We start from the raw sequence: 12643 nt of genomic DNA, 5'->3' as shown, positions 1-12643 counted from the left end.
CTTTCAGTAACCTTGATCTTATGGCTAATTTTAATAATTTGGTGAGCATTCTCAATAGTAAATTTTAAAATGAACATTTCGATCAAGTTCAATAAGACAATACGTATTTTAGAACAATTAAATTGTTAAATGAACCATTATATATTTACAATTCGCTAGTAACGAACTTATTGATAGTATGTTAAAAATTTATCTGGCTAATAATGTAGCAGACAAAACACGAATGAAATGACCTGTAACATTGTTACAAAACTCACAGATAGGTATTTATATATAAAAAAAAAATTTTAAAAATAGAAAAAAAAATCAGTAACATTGTTACAAAAACATTCAAATATATTTTTTTTAAATTAAAAAAGTACAAAAAAACACACGAAAAAATCTAGCTTTGAATTCAATTCATACGTTATTATTAATTTTAACGTCAATTTTTTCGTCAATCTGACCTAAAATATTTTCCAAAACACACAGTTCTGGAAACGATTGAATTCGTTGAATTTTCTTGGTAACTACCTCGATCAGTTCGAGTTTCCTCTTCTGCAATTTTTCCTCCTGCGATAAAATCGGCATCACCGATATATTAAAATCATTCGTATCGATAATAAGTCTCGGTTGATCGACAGCACTAGTATTGTCCAATGAGCTTATTTCGATTAGGTTATCTTGGTCGCAACTCTTGACAGGGTTTTCATCAGGTATAATGAGACTCGAGTCGATTTCATTTTTGATTTTAGAAGTATCGTATTCGTCGATATCGGTATTGTAATCGATTCGATCGTCAAATTGATCGTTTTCCGATTCGATATCTTTAAACGTACCGTTTCCTTCGTCCAAAATGAAACGTTTTTTACCGTCTCTGAATCGAATGACTAAATGTATATGTTTACACATATTATTTTCAACAGTGTGATCGACGCAGGAACAAGCGAATTGATGAATACAAACGTGGCATTCGGAACAGGTATAATTACAGTTGCATTTTTGCAGTACTTGTTGCACGAAGTATAATTCGTAAGGTTCGTTGAGTTCGACGAAAGATGAAACGTGCCAACCTTCGGCGACAGCGATGATCGAATCGAAACTACCGAAATAACTATCTCGGTGACGTTTCTGTATAAGATTCAAGTGGTAAACGGTCTCGTCGCTGTTCAAAATCACCTTACGATTGACTAGGTGATCGCCGACCATTCGTAGTACGGAATTGATGATCTTTTCGAGCGGTTTTTGTTTCTTACCGTAGGTGCAGATGTATTTCAAGTGCTCGTGTATTTGTTGCATTTGACTATCTTCGTTGATACGGTCTTCGATACGGTAACAGCTAGCCCATCTTTCGGTACACGATGCGTAATTCTCTTCGAAAAAAGATCTTAATTCGGCGTCGAGTGCTTCGTTGCTCAAGAACAAGTCGAATAGTTTTTTGAACTTTTGTTCGTTGCTTTCGGTTTGAATATTCTTCAGCATGGTGTACGCTAATCTACGTTCTTCGGTGGGTTTGACTCGATTTAGACGCGATCTCCAGGCTTTATCGACGAGCCAAGAGCAGTACAGGCGACGTGCTGGGGCACCGAATACTTTTTCCCAGGCGAGATGATGGGTATCGTAGAAATCAGTCATTACAGCTTTAACTCGAACCGGTTCGATTTTTTCTCTAATGAGAGAGAAAAACATCTCCATGATGTTTTGATCGATTCTATTGGCGAATAAGAAAGCGCAAGGGAAACCGTTCAAAGCGTTATCTCGTACCATGAGGGTAACTAAATCGAAATTATCATTAGCTCCGGTTAAACTATCGATGCAGACTAAATCGTGACAGAAATCGGCGAATATTTCTTTCTGACATAAATTCATAATGATTAAAACGAAATCGGTTTTTAATAAATTTGGATACTGCGGACAGGGTTTGTTTTGAGGTTTGTAGAAGAGCACTCCTTCGGTTTCGTTTACCCAAGTATCGACTCCTCGATCGTCCCAAAGTACCGCTGTCTGCTGCAGAGAGTACCTTTTGGCGATGTTGAATAAATCTTTACGAGTTAATAGTTGTAATCTGTCGACGGATGTTCCATTTTTTGATAATCTAGCATCTTTTATAATTTTATCGAAAGGTACTCCGTTGGCTATTTGTACAGCTAGAGCATCTCGTTGTTCGCGAGTCAGCGTTGTACGTTGTATTTCGTTCGAATGACCGATGTGAGTTTTAACGTAATTAACTTGGCAGCCGCCTTCGTCGTAGGTTACCTCTAATTCCGAAGGGCAATAACCGTCGATTTTATTACTACCTTTGTATTTTACTTTGCGAATACCTTTGCTGGCTTTTCTGTAGAATCCCGAACGATGGCATATGTAACGATACGTCGTACGTTTACCGTTATCGGTGACTGCTTTGGAATTCTGAGCGTAGCTACTGTTTGTATCTTTCTCCATCGTGTTTTTCCATTCTAGAAATTGAGCCATGTTGGCGAAATTGAAGGTTTTTGTTTGTAACTTGATTCGATGATCGTCGGTGAAGTGATCGAAGATTTCTTTTTTTATAGTGTTCGAGTAGGAACAAAGTGGACATTTTTTCATTTTTTTTGCTACACGTGTGGAAGGTGTGAGAGTAGTGACGTCCGCTGGGTGTTTATCTTTCACGTGCCTGCGATAGGTGCTCATTGTAAGGCATTGGAAATTGCACACGGGACATTTCTGTAAGAAAAATTAACGAATTGAGTAGGTAGTAGGTACATAGCTAAGGTAATACGTAGCTTTCAGTGAGAGAGTTGTTATTTTCCACCTCTCAGGTGAGGAGTGATTCGGAAAAGGTTCTTAAAAACACAGTTTTGAGAACAGAACCGTGTTAACCCAAAGGCCAAAAAGAAAACAAAAACCGAGTCCAAAAATTGAATCAGGAACCGAAAAATATTGAGAACCGATTTTTAGAACCGAATCGAAAACCTCAAAATTTGAAAAATGTTTTCAAAAACAAAATCATCAACTTGAAAAAAATTGAATCAAAGATTTTGGGAAACTAAAAACCTTTAGGCAAATTATGACAAGAAAAAAACAGGATTTTTTGGGATTTTTTTGGTAAAAAAATTGAGACTTGGTAGCCTATTTTTTGAAAAAAAAATGTTTTTTTTTGGCAGTTTTGAGTTTGACAAAAAGTGGGTCTCTTTTATAGAAAAACATGATTCCAAATTTCAGTTAAACTCGAATAATATTAATTAAAAATTGTTAGGAGTTAAATATTGCTGGTAAACCATAAGTATAAGTGGAAAAGACAAATGGAGATGCATTTTGAATTTACTTTCAGATTAACCTCACCTACAGAGGTGGAAAATAATCAATTGACCATGAGGAGAGATATCGAATAATTTTTACCATTTTCGTTTTATCATTTATCTTATTATTGAAATCGGGTGAGGGCGAGGGCCAGGGCACGGTTACGACTTCAGTTGTTGGTTCATATATGGTCGCATGCTCATCTTTTATATGAGATTTTAAGCTTCCAGAGGAACGAAATGTCTTCGAGCATTCTCTGCATTCCTGAAAGTACATCGAGTATTACGTTAGTTGCCAATGTACGATTCAAATTTCGAAAAACAGCTTCTTACAATATCCTGGTAACAAGGTACGGAAGCTAAATCCTTTATTTTAGCTGGATGGAACTTCAGTACGTGTAATCTCAAGTCTATATGCGTCGGTAGTATTTCTTGACAATATTCGCAAGTTTGCTTCACCATTTTCGATTCTGTCACACCGACAGTGAGCTTATTTTTCTGAAATGAAATGGAACAAAAATTTATCAAAAAACGTATAACCTGAGAAAACGTATTACTTGAAAATCCCGCTAAAGTATAGAAGCTGATGTTAGAAGTCGTATGAAAAGCAAGAAAGGATTTATGCACATAGACAGTGCTCAAAGACTGCAATTTGGGCTGCAACTTTGAAGATGAAAATACGCCCAATTATCGATGATTATTGAAATAATGACTTACTGAACTCTGAAAGAAGAGTTATATCACTATTTCGTGTTATTTTTCATGAATTTAGTTCATTTTGAACGAGAAAAACTAATTTTTGCAACAGTTTTTTCTGTTTTATTTTCGTTTTCGTTTCAAAAATTTTGATTTTATCTTTGTTTGTTGGCTTTGTTTTGTATTGATTTCAGGCAGTACTATCGATTCTTAGAACATGAGCAGCTCTAGCCAATGAGAATGAAGTATTGTGGAGTTTTTAAAAACTGTCCGTAACGATGGCAGCCATCTTTTTTTATGACGTCACTTCACTTGTTGGTTGTTGAATGACGAAGAGGTGAGGGGGGGGTGGCCATGTGCAGGAAAAATAGTGAAAGAATGTTTTATATTATGAGTGATGATGCGATCCAAAAATTAGAGAAATTAAGGTAATTTTATCGTATTTTAATTATTATTATGAAATTTTACGAATTCAGAGTGTTTTACGCTGATGTTTTTCATTCCAGAGCAGTCAGAAGCACTTGGTTAATGGCGGTGTTTGCTTATTCGAATACTTTCGAGGAATACGATCGGCGGCGGCGTTATGGGTATTCATTCAGGTAAATTTTCTTAGCTTTTTTTCTTATTTCATCTCGAGTAATGTACATTATTGTTATGTGTAATTGTGTAGATGAGAGTATTTGAATTTCGATGGCTGTTAGCCGATGTACTTTCCATTTTGATCAATTCGTTACTTCGAATGTAACGTATCGTTTGAGTAACTGAAAACTCTGTTCGCAGATACGCTGCTGTCTTCGTGATGGAAATTCTTATTTCACCGCTGTTACGGAATAGAATCAGAATTATGAATAAACTGTTGTATTCGTTGATTGACACCAAATGAAACACCTTGGTTCTAAACGACATCCCACAGTACGAGTAAGTAATCCCCTGTACCGGTGAATGAATTTCATTTCTTTTTTTTTAGAATTTTAATTCAAATTTCTATTAATTTCAGAGTGTGTTATCTGTCTACACAGACGAATGAAGAATGTCTCGTGTTAATTTGAACGTTCAGTCGTCTGTGAAGCGTGAAATTATGTATCAATTCAGAATACTGTTCGGTTTAGAACGATTACAATATCGAACACCTGAAGTACGTATTCGTTTGCAATTTGATGAATTTAATTTTAAATACTTCTTAAGTGTCGTAATTCTGATGTTACTATCGTCTTGTTACGAGTTGATTATCACAGTATAGAACTTTTTTTAGTACGTTCCATTTGAAAAACTTTGTTTGATGTTCGTGATGAATATTTGATTCATATTCGTAAATACCCTCGTCCTTTCGAAGGCTAAACTCACGGTTAATGATTATTGATTTTCCTTAAACTTGTTCAAGTCAAATGATTATTCTACTCGATGATTTATCGTTGTGACTAATTTTTGTATTCTTACGAGTTTATATTTATGTTACACGGTGGAAAATTCCGAACGAATTTTGAAAAATGTTCAAACTAGTTTTTTTCCTCGTTTGTTTACAGGAAAGTCGTAAGTTGCTTTAGCACTCGAATGAAAATACGACCTTTGCATTTGCACCGAAGAGCGAGCTTTTCATTCAGACGACGAAATACGATAAATGATGTTTAATTTAATAACGTCAAGGTTTTAATTGAAAATGACGCCCGATGGATTCGATCGTTAGTTCGAATTTCCAATACACGTTAATAGGCCAGATGGTACCCAACAACCCTATTATTACATTCAAACGTCTTTATCGAGCAGTCGGCTCGTGCTGGCAGCGTCGTGTTGCGTATTAAGAAACTACACTACAAGTTAGTACATTTTTTTTTCTTTATTATACTGCGAATTTTACGTGTATTTATAAACACAACGAGTGATTGTTTTAATTGGAAACCTTACTGGCGAGTTGGGATTGTTAATACTGTTGTAGACGAGTACAGAAAGGCGATATGTAAGTTTAAGTGCTACACGTTAGCTTGTGTATTAGTCGATGATTGATTTGCATTTTGTAATAATTTTAAGGTTAATTGGAAGAAGAAGAAAGAAAAGGACGTGAATCATGAGAAAATCACGAGCCGATTATCCACCGTCGTCGTCGCTGCCACGTACAAGTTGCCATTTTTTTATAATAAGTTTCGTGCTATGATCGGTATGGTGCAGTGTAACGTGCGAAGGATCTTTGTCGCCGAGGCGCATAAGGATAATGTGGTCGATTACGATGGTCACAAGTTTGGACAAAGTTACATGGATAAATTACCACGGTAAGATCGCCTTTGCGTGTTTATCTTTTTACTGAGTATCTTTAATATGGAGTATGTATTGTTGGATGTTGTAGTCTGGCGTAGATTAGAAATTATTGACCCATTTATAGGATGTGTTGTAATAATTAGGATAAGTGATCATTTTGTATCCGCTGTGAATTTTTCAACCCTTTAAGAAACTAAAGGCAAGACTTGAGGTAATCTAGCGTTCGTGGTTAGTTTATCAAATGATTTCTCCCTCTATTATCATCGAATTTTCAATAATACGGAGTTGAACTGAGCACATTCTAAATCTAAAGATGACACAATTGATTTTCTAGTAAGAAGGATTGGTCTTGTGTTGAAATTTGTGAGAGAAGTTGAAAAAAATTTGCGTTGAAATGTTGGCTACGAATCGAAAAAATTTGAGGAATGTTTTTTTCAGATTTTAAGCCAGTGTTATCTATTCTCTCAAAAAATTATTATTTTTGCGCAGTTCAGATAGAAATCATTTTTAAAAAATTGAATCTGTAGAGTCAAGCGGGGGGAGGGGTATTCTATGTTAGATCAGCTCGATTTTTGGTTTTAGGCCCTATGAGTTTGCTCAACATTTTCTGTACTCTTCCCCTCCCCTGCATTACTTTTTCTTTTTTCACATATTTTCAAAAAAGTTTTTTTTTTTATACATGTACATCTTGAATCACAAAAAAATTGTCAAGTAGTTTCGTTTTTGCTTGAAATTGTCGCCTTTTCGAAAAAAGTTTTTAAATGGTCCTAATTTTAAAAAATATAGGGCTAATACGTATATTCAAAAGCCTACTTTTTTTCACCAAAAAATCCATAAAAGTCTCGGTTTTTCGACAAAGATTGCGAAAAAGTATCGTTTTTTTGCTAATAATTGTCAGAAACTCTCATTTCAGAAAGTCTTACTTTATTCCAAAAACTGTTATAAGTCTTGCTTTTTGCCAAAAGTCGCTAAAAAGTCTAGCTGTTAGCTAATGAAAGGTCTCGTTTAGAAAAATCGCAAAATTGTGAAAAAGTATCATTTTTTGCCAATAACTACCTTAAAGTCCGGTTTTTTTGCTAAAATTGTAAAAGTTTTGCTTTTAACAAAAATACTATATTTTTTTAATTCAAAATTTGTAGTTTTTTTGCGAAAAATTCCAAATACTTAGTTTCACTTTTTTTTCCAAAAATTGTTCGAAAGTCTTGTTTTTTTATTTTCCGAAAATTTTCAACAATTCTCGCTTTTTTGACAAAAATTGTGAGAAATCATCATGTTTTGCAAATATTTGCTAAAAAGTCCTGCGTTTTGCTAAAATTATCAGTCTTGATTTTTGATGAAAATTCTGACTTTTTCACATTCTTATTAACAAAAATTTGTACCTACTTAGTTTGTTCTGGAAAAAATTCCAAAAAGTCTCATTTTCCAAAGTTGCTTTATTTTTCAGAAATTGCCAAGAATACCCAACTTTCGCTTTTTCAAAAAAAAAAATCGTGCAAAAACATCATTATTTTTTTACAATTATTGCAAAAAGTTCTGCATTTTGTTAAAATTGCCAAAATCTTGTTTTTTGCCCTAAAGTTGACAAAAGTTTTCAATTTTTAGCAAAATTTCAAAAAATTGTCGTTTTTTGCAAAAATAAATTCCAAAAAGTTACACTTTTTCCAAAATTGTCTAGAAGTTTTGATTTTGGCCAAAAATTGCCAAAAAATCTCAATTTTTGCTGAAATTGTCCAAGTCTTGCTTTTTCATCAAAATTCTGCGAAATAGTGCAATTTATTACTAGAATATTTCATTTTGTAGTTTTTTAGTTTTTTCTGGTAATTTTTATTGCATTTAAATGTTTTATCACTTTTGAGGAGTGTGTATTTTTTTTTTTGTTATTCTAAGCCAGTGCTATTCTCTTGAAAAATAATTAATAATTAATTATTTTTGCGCAGTTCGGATAAAAATCATGTTTAAAAAATTGAATCTGTAGAGTCAGGGGGGGGGATATTCCTTGTCAGATCAGCCCGATTTTTGGTTTTAGGCTCTCTGAGTTTGCTCAACATTTTTTGTACTCCTCCCCCTCCTCCCTCCATTACTTTTTCTGTTTTTCACATAATTTTTTTTTTTTTGATAAATCTTGAATCACAAAAAAAATTTAAGTATGTAGTTTCGTTTTTTGCTTGAAATTGTCGTTTTTTCGAAAAAAATTTTAAATGGTCTTAATTAAAAATATCATTTTTTTGCTAGTAATTGCCAAAAGGTACTGATTTTTGCTAAATTTCCCAATCCTGCTTTTCGCCAATAATATTGTCAGAAATTCTCATTTCAAAAGGTCTTACTTTTTTCCAAGAACTGTCCATATAAGTCTTGGTTTTTGCCAAAAGTCGCTAAAAAGTTTCGCAAAATTGCGAAAAAGTAGATACAATTTTTTGTCAATAACTCCCTTAAAGTCCAGTTTTCTGCTGAAATCGTTAACGTTTTTCTTTCGACAAAAATTCTATATTTTTTAAAAATCGAAAATTTGTAGGTTTTTTTGGTAAAAAATACAAAATAGTTTCACTTTTTTTTCCAAAAATTGTTCAAAAGTCTCGTTTTTTTATTTTCTGAAAATTTTCAAAAATTCTCGCTTTTTTGACAAAAATTTTGAGAAATCATGTTTTGCAAATATTTGCTAAAAAGTACTGCGTTTTACCAAAATTATCAGTCTTGATTATTGTCAAAAATTCTGACTGAAAAAATTCCAAAAAAAGTCTCATTTTCCAAAATTGCCAAGAAATAGGTACCTAACTTTTGCTTTTTCGAAAAAAATCGTGAAAAAACATCATTATTTTTTTTTACAAATTATTGTCCAAAATTCTGCATTTTGTTAAAATTGCCAAAATCTTGTTTTTTGCACCAAAGTAGACAAAAATTTTCAATTTTTAGCAAAATTTCAAAAAATTGCCGTTTTTTGCTAAGAATTCCAAAAAGTTGCACTTTCTCCAAAATTGTCGAGAAGTTTCGATTTTTTGCCCAAAATTGCCAAAAAAAAGTCCCTCTTTTTGCTGAAATTGTCCAAGCCTCGCTTTTTCATCAAAATTCTGCAATTTTTTAAATAAAATAAAACTAGAACATTTTTTGTTTTGTAATTTTTCATTTTTTTCTGGTAATTTTTTCCTACATTTACCTAAATGTTTTGTCACTTTTTTTGGTTACTAAATTTTTTTTTTTTTGGAAAAAAATTGAGTGAAAAAAGAGGTAGTAATTTATGTTAGAAGTAGGGTGAACTCTCGAGAAAAATTCTACTCCTTTTTAAAATAATTATATATCCTATAAGATGCAATAATAATATTTCTGTTGTCGAGTTTCAGAATGAATTTTTCATTTCCGCGTTAATCGAGTCAACTAATGTGAAAATTGAAGGAACTCGAAATGAAATTCAAGTCACGGCGCCAAATTGACTGCTGAAAAATATTTTTTTCTTTCTGGGAACTCGATAATTGAAAGAAAATGTTTTTCGAAACGGTTCACTGCGAAATTTTCTTCCATTAATTCCGTTGTATTATTCAAGCCATCTTTTAATAAGCGTGATTAGTCGTCGCTTGAATATAACGTTGGTGAAATTTTTCGAGTAATTTCCCTTTAGAATGTATTCTTTTGACAACGTTATGTTTATTTTTTACTCTTTACAAGAACAAAATAACTTATTCAATGGGTATTGTTTAAAACCACGTATAATTTCGCAAATTGTGAAAACTAATTGCAAACAATGAGAATTTCATTTAGAGGAGAAACAAGTCGAAAAAAATTGTCCCCTAGAACTTGTTTATAATACGAACGTACCGAACATGTGCAAAATTTAAAATTTAAATCACTCAGAACGAAGTTTGTGGTTTTGCCAACTTATTTTAAGATTGGGAAAATTTCACCTTTCACGAATAGCTGAAAGAAAAAAAAATTGTGTATATTATGTATCAACTTTGTTTTTCCTCGTTAACTTACTGATCAGACAGAAAATTGAAAATTTCGATACCTTTCATTAATCATACGTTGTTGCATCGTATTCCTTTATTAAAGCAAAGTGATTTGCAGGAAGTTGTCAAAACAGAGTAATGAATAAGAGGTACAGGTGCAGGGTATTTTACGTTGCAAAATTGATTATTAGTACGAAGCTGCGATTGGTAATGCATAAAATGGCGCGATTTTACGTCTATATGGCCTGTCTCTGTACGTATGTACAATTAGAGTATCCTGGCGAACGACGAGGTGTATTGTTTAAAGGACGAAATAAGAGAAAGAAATTCAGAAAACAGTTTGATTACGGTAGCTATTTGCGTGTGAACGTCCTGTAAGTGAAAATTTTTTTCAAGCCTTGAACTTGTAAAAGCGGTTATTAAAATTTATTACTCGTATCGTGGTTGTTTTTATAGACTAATGTCGCCTGAAAAACGGATGTAGCGATTTGTACCTACTTTTGTTCGTCATTGGCAAATTTCGAATTTTCATATTACGCGTTGGAAATTTTCTCCGCTGAAATTTTTCTACTGCTGTGCAGTTTTCTCGGCCAAAAGCAATAAAATTGTGCCAAAAAATTCGCTAAATTTGCTCCTACTTTATGCTTACTCGTTCGGGTTTTTTATTTTTAATCTTTATGGTCTCTGTGTGAGAAAATAGGGGAGTAGGGAAAGCCTTTGAAGAGAGAAAAAATAATGAAATTTACTCGACGACGACGTGATTTACTTAATTAAAACGAGTTTGTGTTCGATTTTTATACTGTTGTAGATTCTTGTATCGTATGTTCGATTCAATGTTGTATTGAAGTTTTTTTTTTTTTTTTTTTTTTTGTCAAATTATGGCGTTTTAATGAGATTTAATTATGCGAAAATGCGAATTTTTTTGCAATCGGGTTCAAAGAGAAGTACCGGTCAAGCGTCTGGTTTTTTCAGCGGTTGTCTCTTTATTTAATTCTTTTATTTATTTTGATAAGATAAACCGCACCCATCAGTTTATATTTGGACAACGTTGGATAATAATTATGCTAACTGGTCTCGTGCAGTATTGAATTTTATTCGTCCAAATGCTCGCTAATTGGAACTTTGATAATTAATCTAAAGATAGCTATAATTTCATCGATGATCTGGACTGAATATTTCAAATGTTAACTTCTAAATTTACGTAGAAATTTAATTCAATTATTGGGAAAAAAGTGTCAAATCTCAAAGTCAGATTAGCTGTAGAAAGGTTATTGACCTGTTTCCTGATACCTTATTCTCGTATACCAAAAGATAAATTTTTTCGCGAGTTTTTTTGCTTCCACATCTTCGAGCTGCTGTTTGCAATTAAAACAAAATTTTCTGAAAGTGGTTTTGCTCCAACTCGAAATCAAGCCCCCCCCCTCTCACAACTTTTCAAAAAATTGAAAAAATTGGAATTTTTACGTGTTTTTATTCTAAATTTTAGATGTGGTCTATTTTCACCAGAAAAACACAATTTGATGATTTTTCTCTCCCCCTCTCCTCCTCTCCTCGCTCCCCATGATGAAAAAGTGGAATTTTCACTCAATTTTACTGAAATTTCGTTAACTCATGGTAATTTTTAGTGATACTGATTTTCGTGTCAATTTTTCAATACTTCCTGGTTCCTGCGATTTTTTTAAAAATTCAATTTGAGTAATTTTGATAATGTTCAGTCAAATTTTGAGTATTCGAAAATCGAGGCAGTTTTTGCAAGTTTTTGCCAAAATTCTAAAACATTTAAATTTTACGTAGTGAATTTATACCCATTTGAAAACACATGGCAATTGGCAGGGCAGAGGGAAATTTTTAGGAACATGCTAACGAAGTTTTCTTTTAACCTTGCGTTGTTCTTTCTTTATGTGAAAAATATTACAGCGAAAAGATAATGACACACCCACCTTTTTTGGCCCCATTTTTTAATTGAATTTGAATCTTACGAGTACCTACGTACAGTCACCTTCTCTACGCTGCGCTGGTGGAAAACCTACCTACGTAATTTTATTTTATAAAGTAGGCGGCTCGGTAAGGGTAGCTCTTTTTGAAATGATGCGAAAAATTCTCTGTAATACGTATTATAGTATAGTCGCTATAATGAATTTTTTTTCTTCTTCAAATATGTACGTTTTGGAATATATAACGACCATTATTAATTGGAATATTGTTAATCAAACGAACGATTGTGCACAGTTTATGTATCGGAATGGGAAATAATAACAATTTGTTTGAACGATTGAGTGAACGAGCCTCCGAGTCGAGCCCCTCTGTTGTATAGTGCGATTACGATAAGACGACTACGCTAACGATTATATAAATTACCGCTTGATCGTGAATTTTTTCTTCGTTTCGACGTTATCGCTTATTGCAGCATTTTTTTTTTTTCGATAGCGAGGACGATTATTTCTTAGTTATTTTACGTGCCACTGTACACCACCGTGTCGATGGCTCGTGTATATCTGGTTA

The 12643-nt window shown here is 33.1% G+C and overlaps 2 protein-coding genes across 3 annotated transcripts in view; one reads left to right on the top strand and one right to left on the bottom strand.

The window, feature by feature from the left end:
- Positions 1-122: 122 nt before the first annotated feature.
- On the bottom strand, positions 123-4107 carry LOC135844796 (uncharacterized). The gene is made up of 4 exons (XM_065363154.1): positions 3975-4107; positions 3591-3755; positions 3358-3522; positions 123-2682 (listed from the first exon to the last, which is right to left on the bottom strand). The coding sequence occupies exons 2-4, from the start codon at positions 3717-3719 to the stop codon at positions 400-402; spliced, it is 2577 nt and encodes an 858-aa protein (XP_065219226.1). The 5' UTR covers positions 3720-3755; positions 3975-4107; the 3' UTR covers positions 123-399.
- A 1874-nt stretch (positions 4108-5981) lies between these two features.
- The window catches only part of LOC135844806 (trehalase-like), a 94983-nt gene continuing 88321 nt past the window's right edge, over positions 5982-12643 (top strand). The window contains exon 1 of one of the 2 annotated variants that reach the window (XM_065363180.1): positions 5982-6217. In XM_065363180.1, coding sequence (XP_065219252.1) covers positions 6099-6217 — 119 coding nt within the window. In that variant the 5' untranslated portion in view covers positions 5982-6098. The remainder of the gene's footprint in view (positions 6218-12643) is intronic. The other variant, XM_065363165.1, reaches the window with a different exon arrangement.

This window comes from Planococcus citri, chromosome 1, assembly GCF_950023065.1.
Source record: "Planococcus citri chromosome 1, ihPlaCitr1.1, whole genome shotgun sequence".
Lineage (NCBI taxonomy): Eukaryota > Metazoa > Arthropoda > Insecta > Hemiptera > Pseudococcidae > Planococcus > Planococcus citri.
Note: the sequence above shows the minus strand (reverse complement) of the source record. Positions and strands in the feature narration are given on the sequence as shown.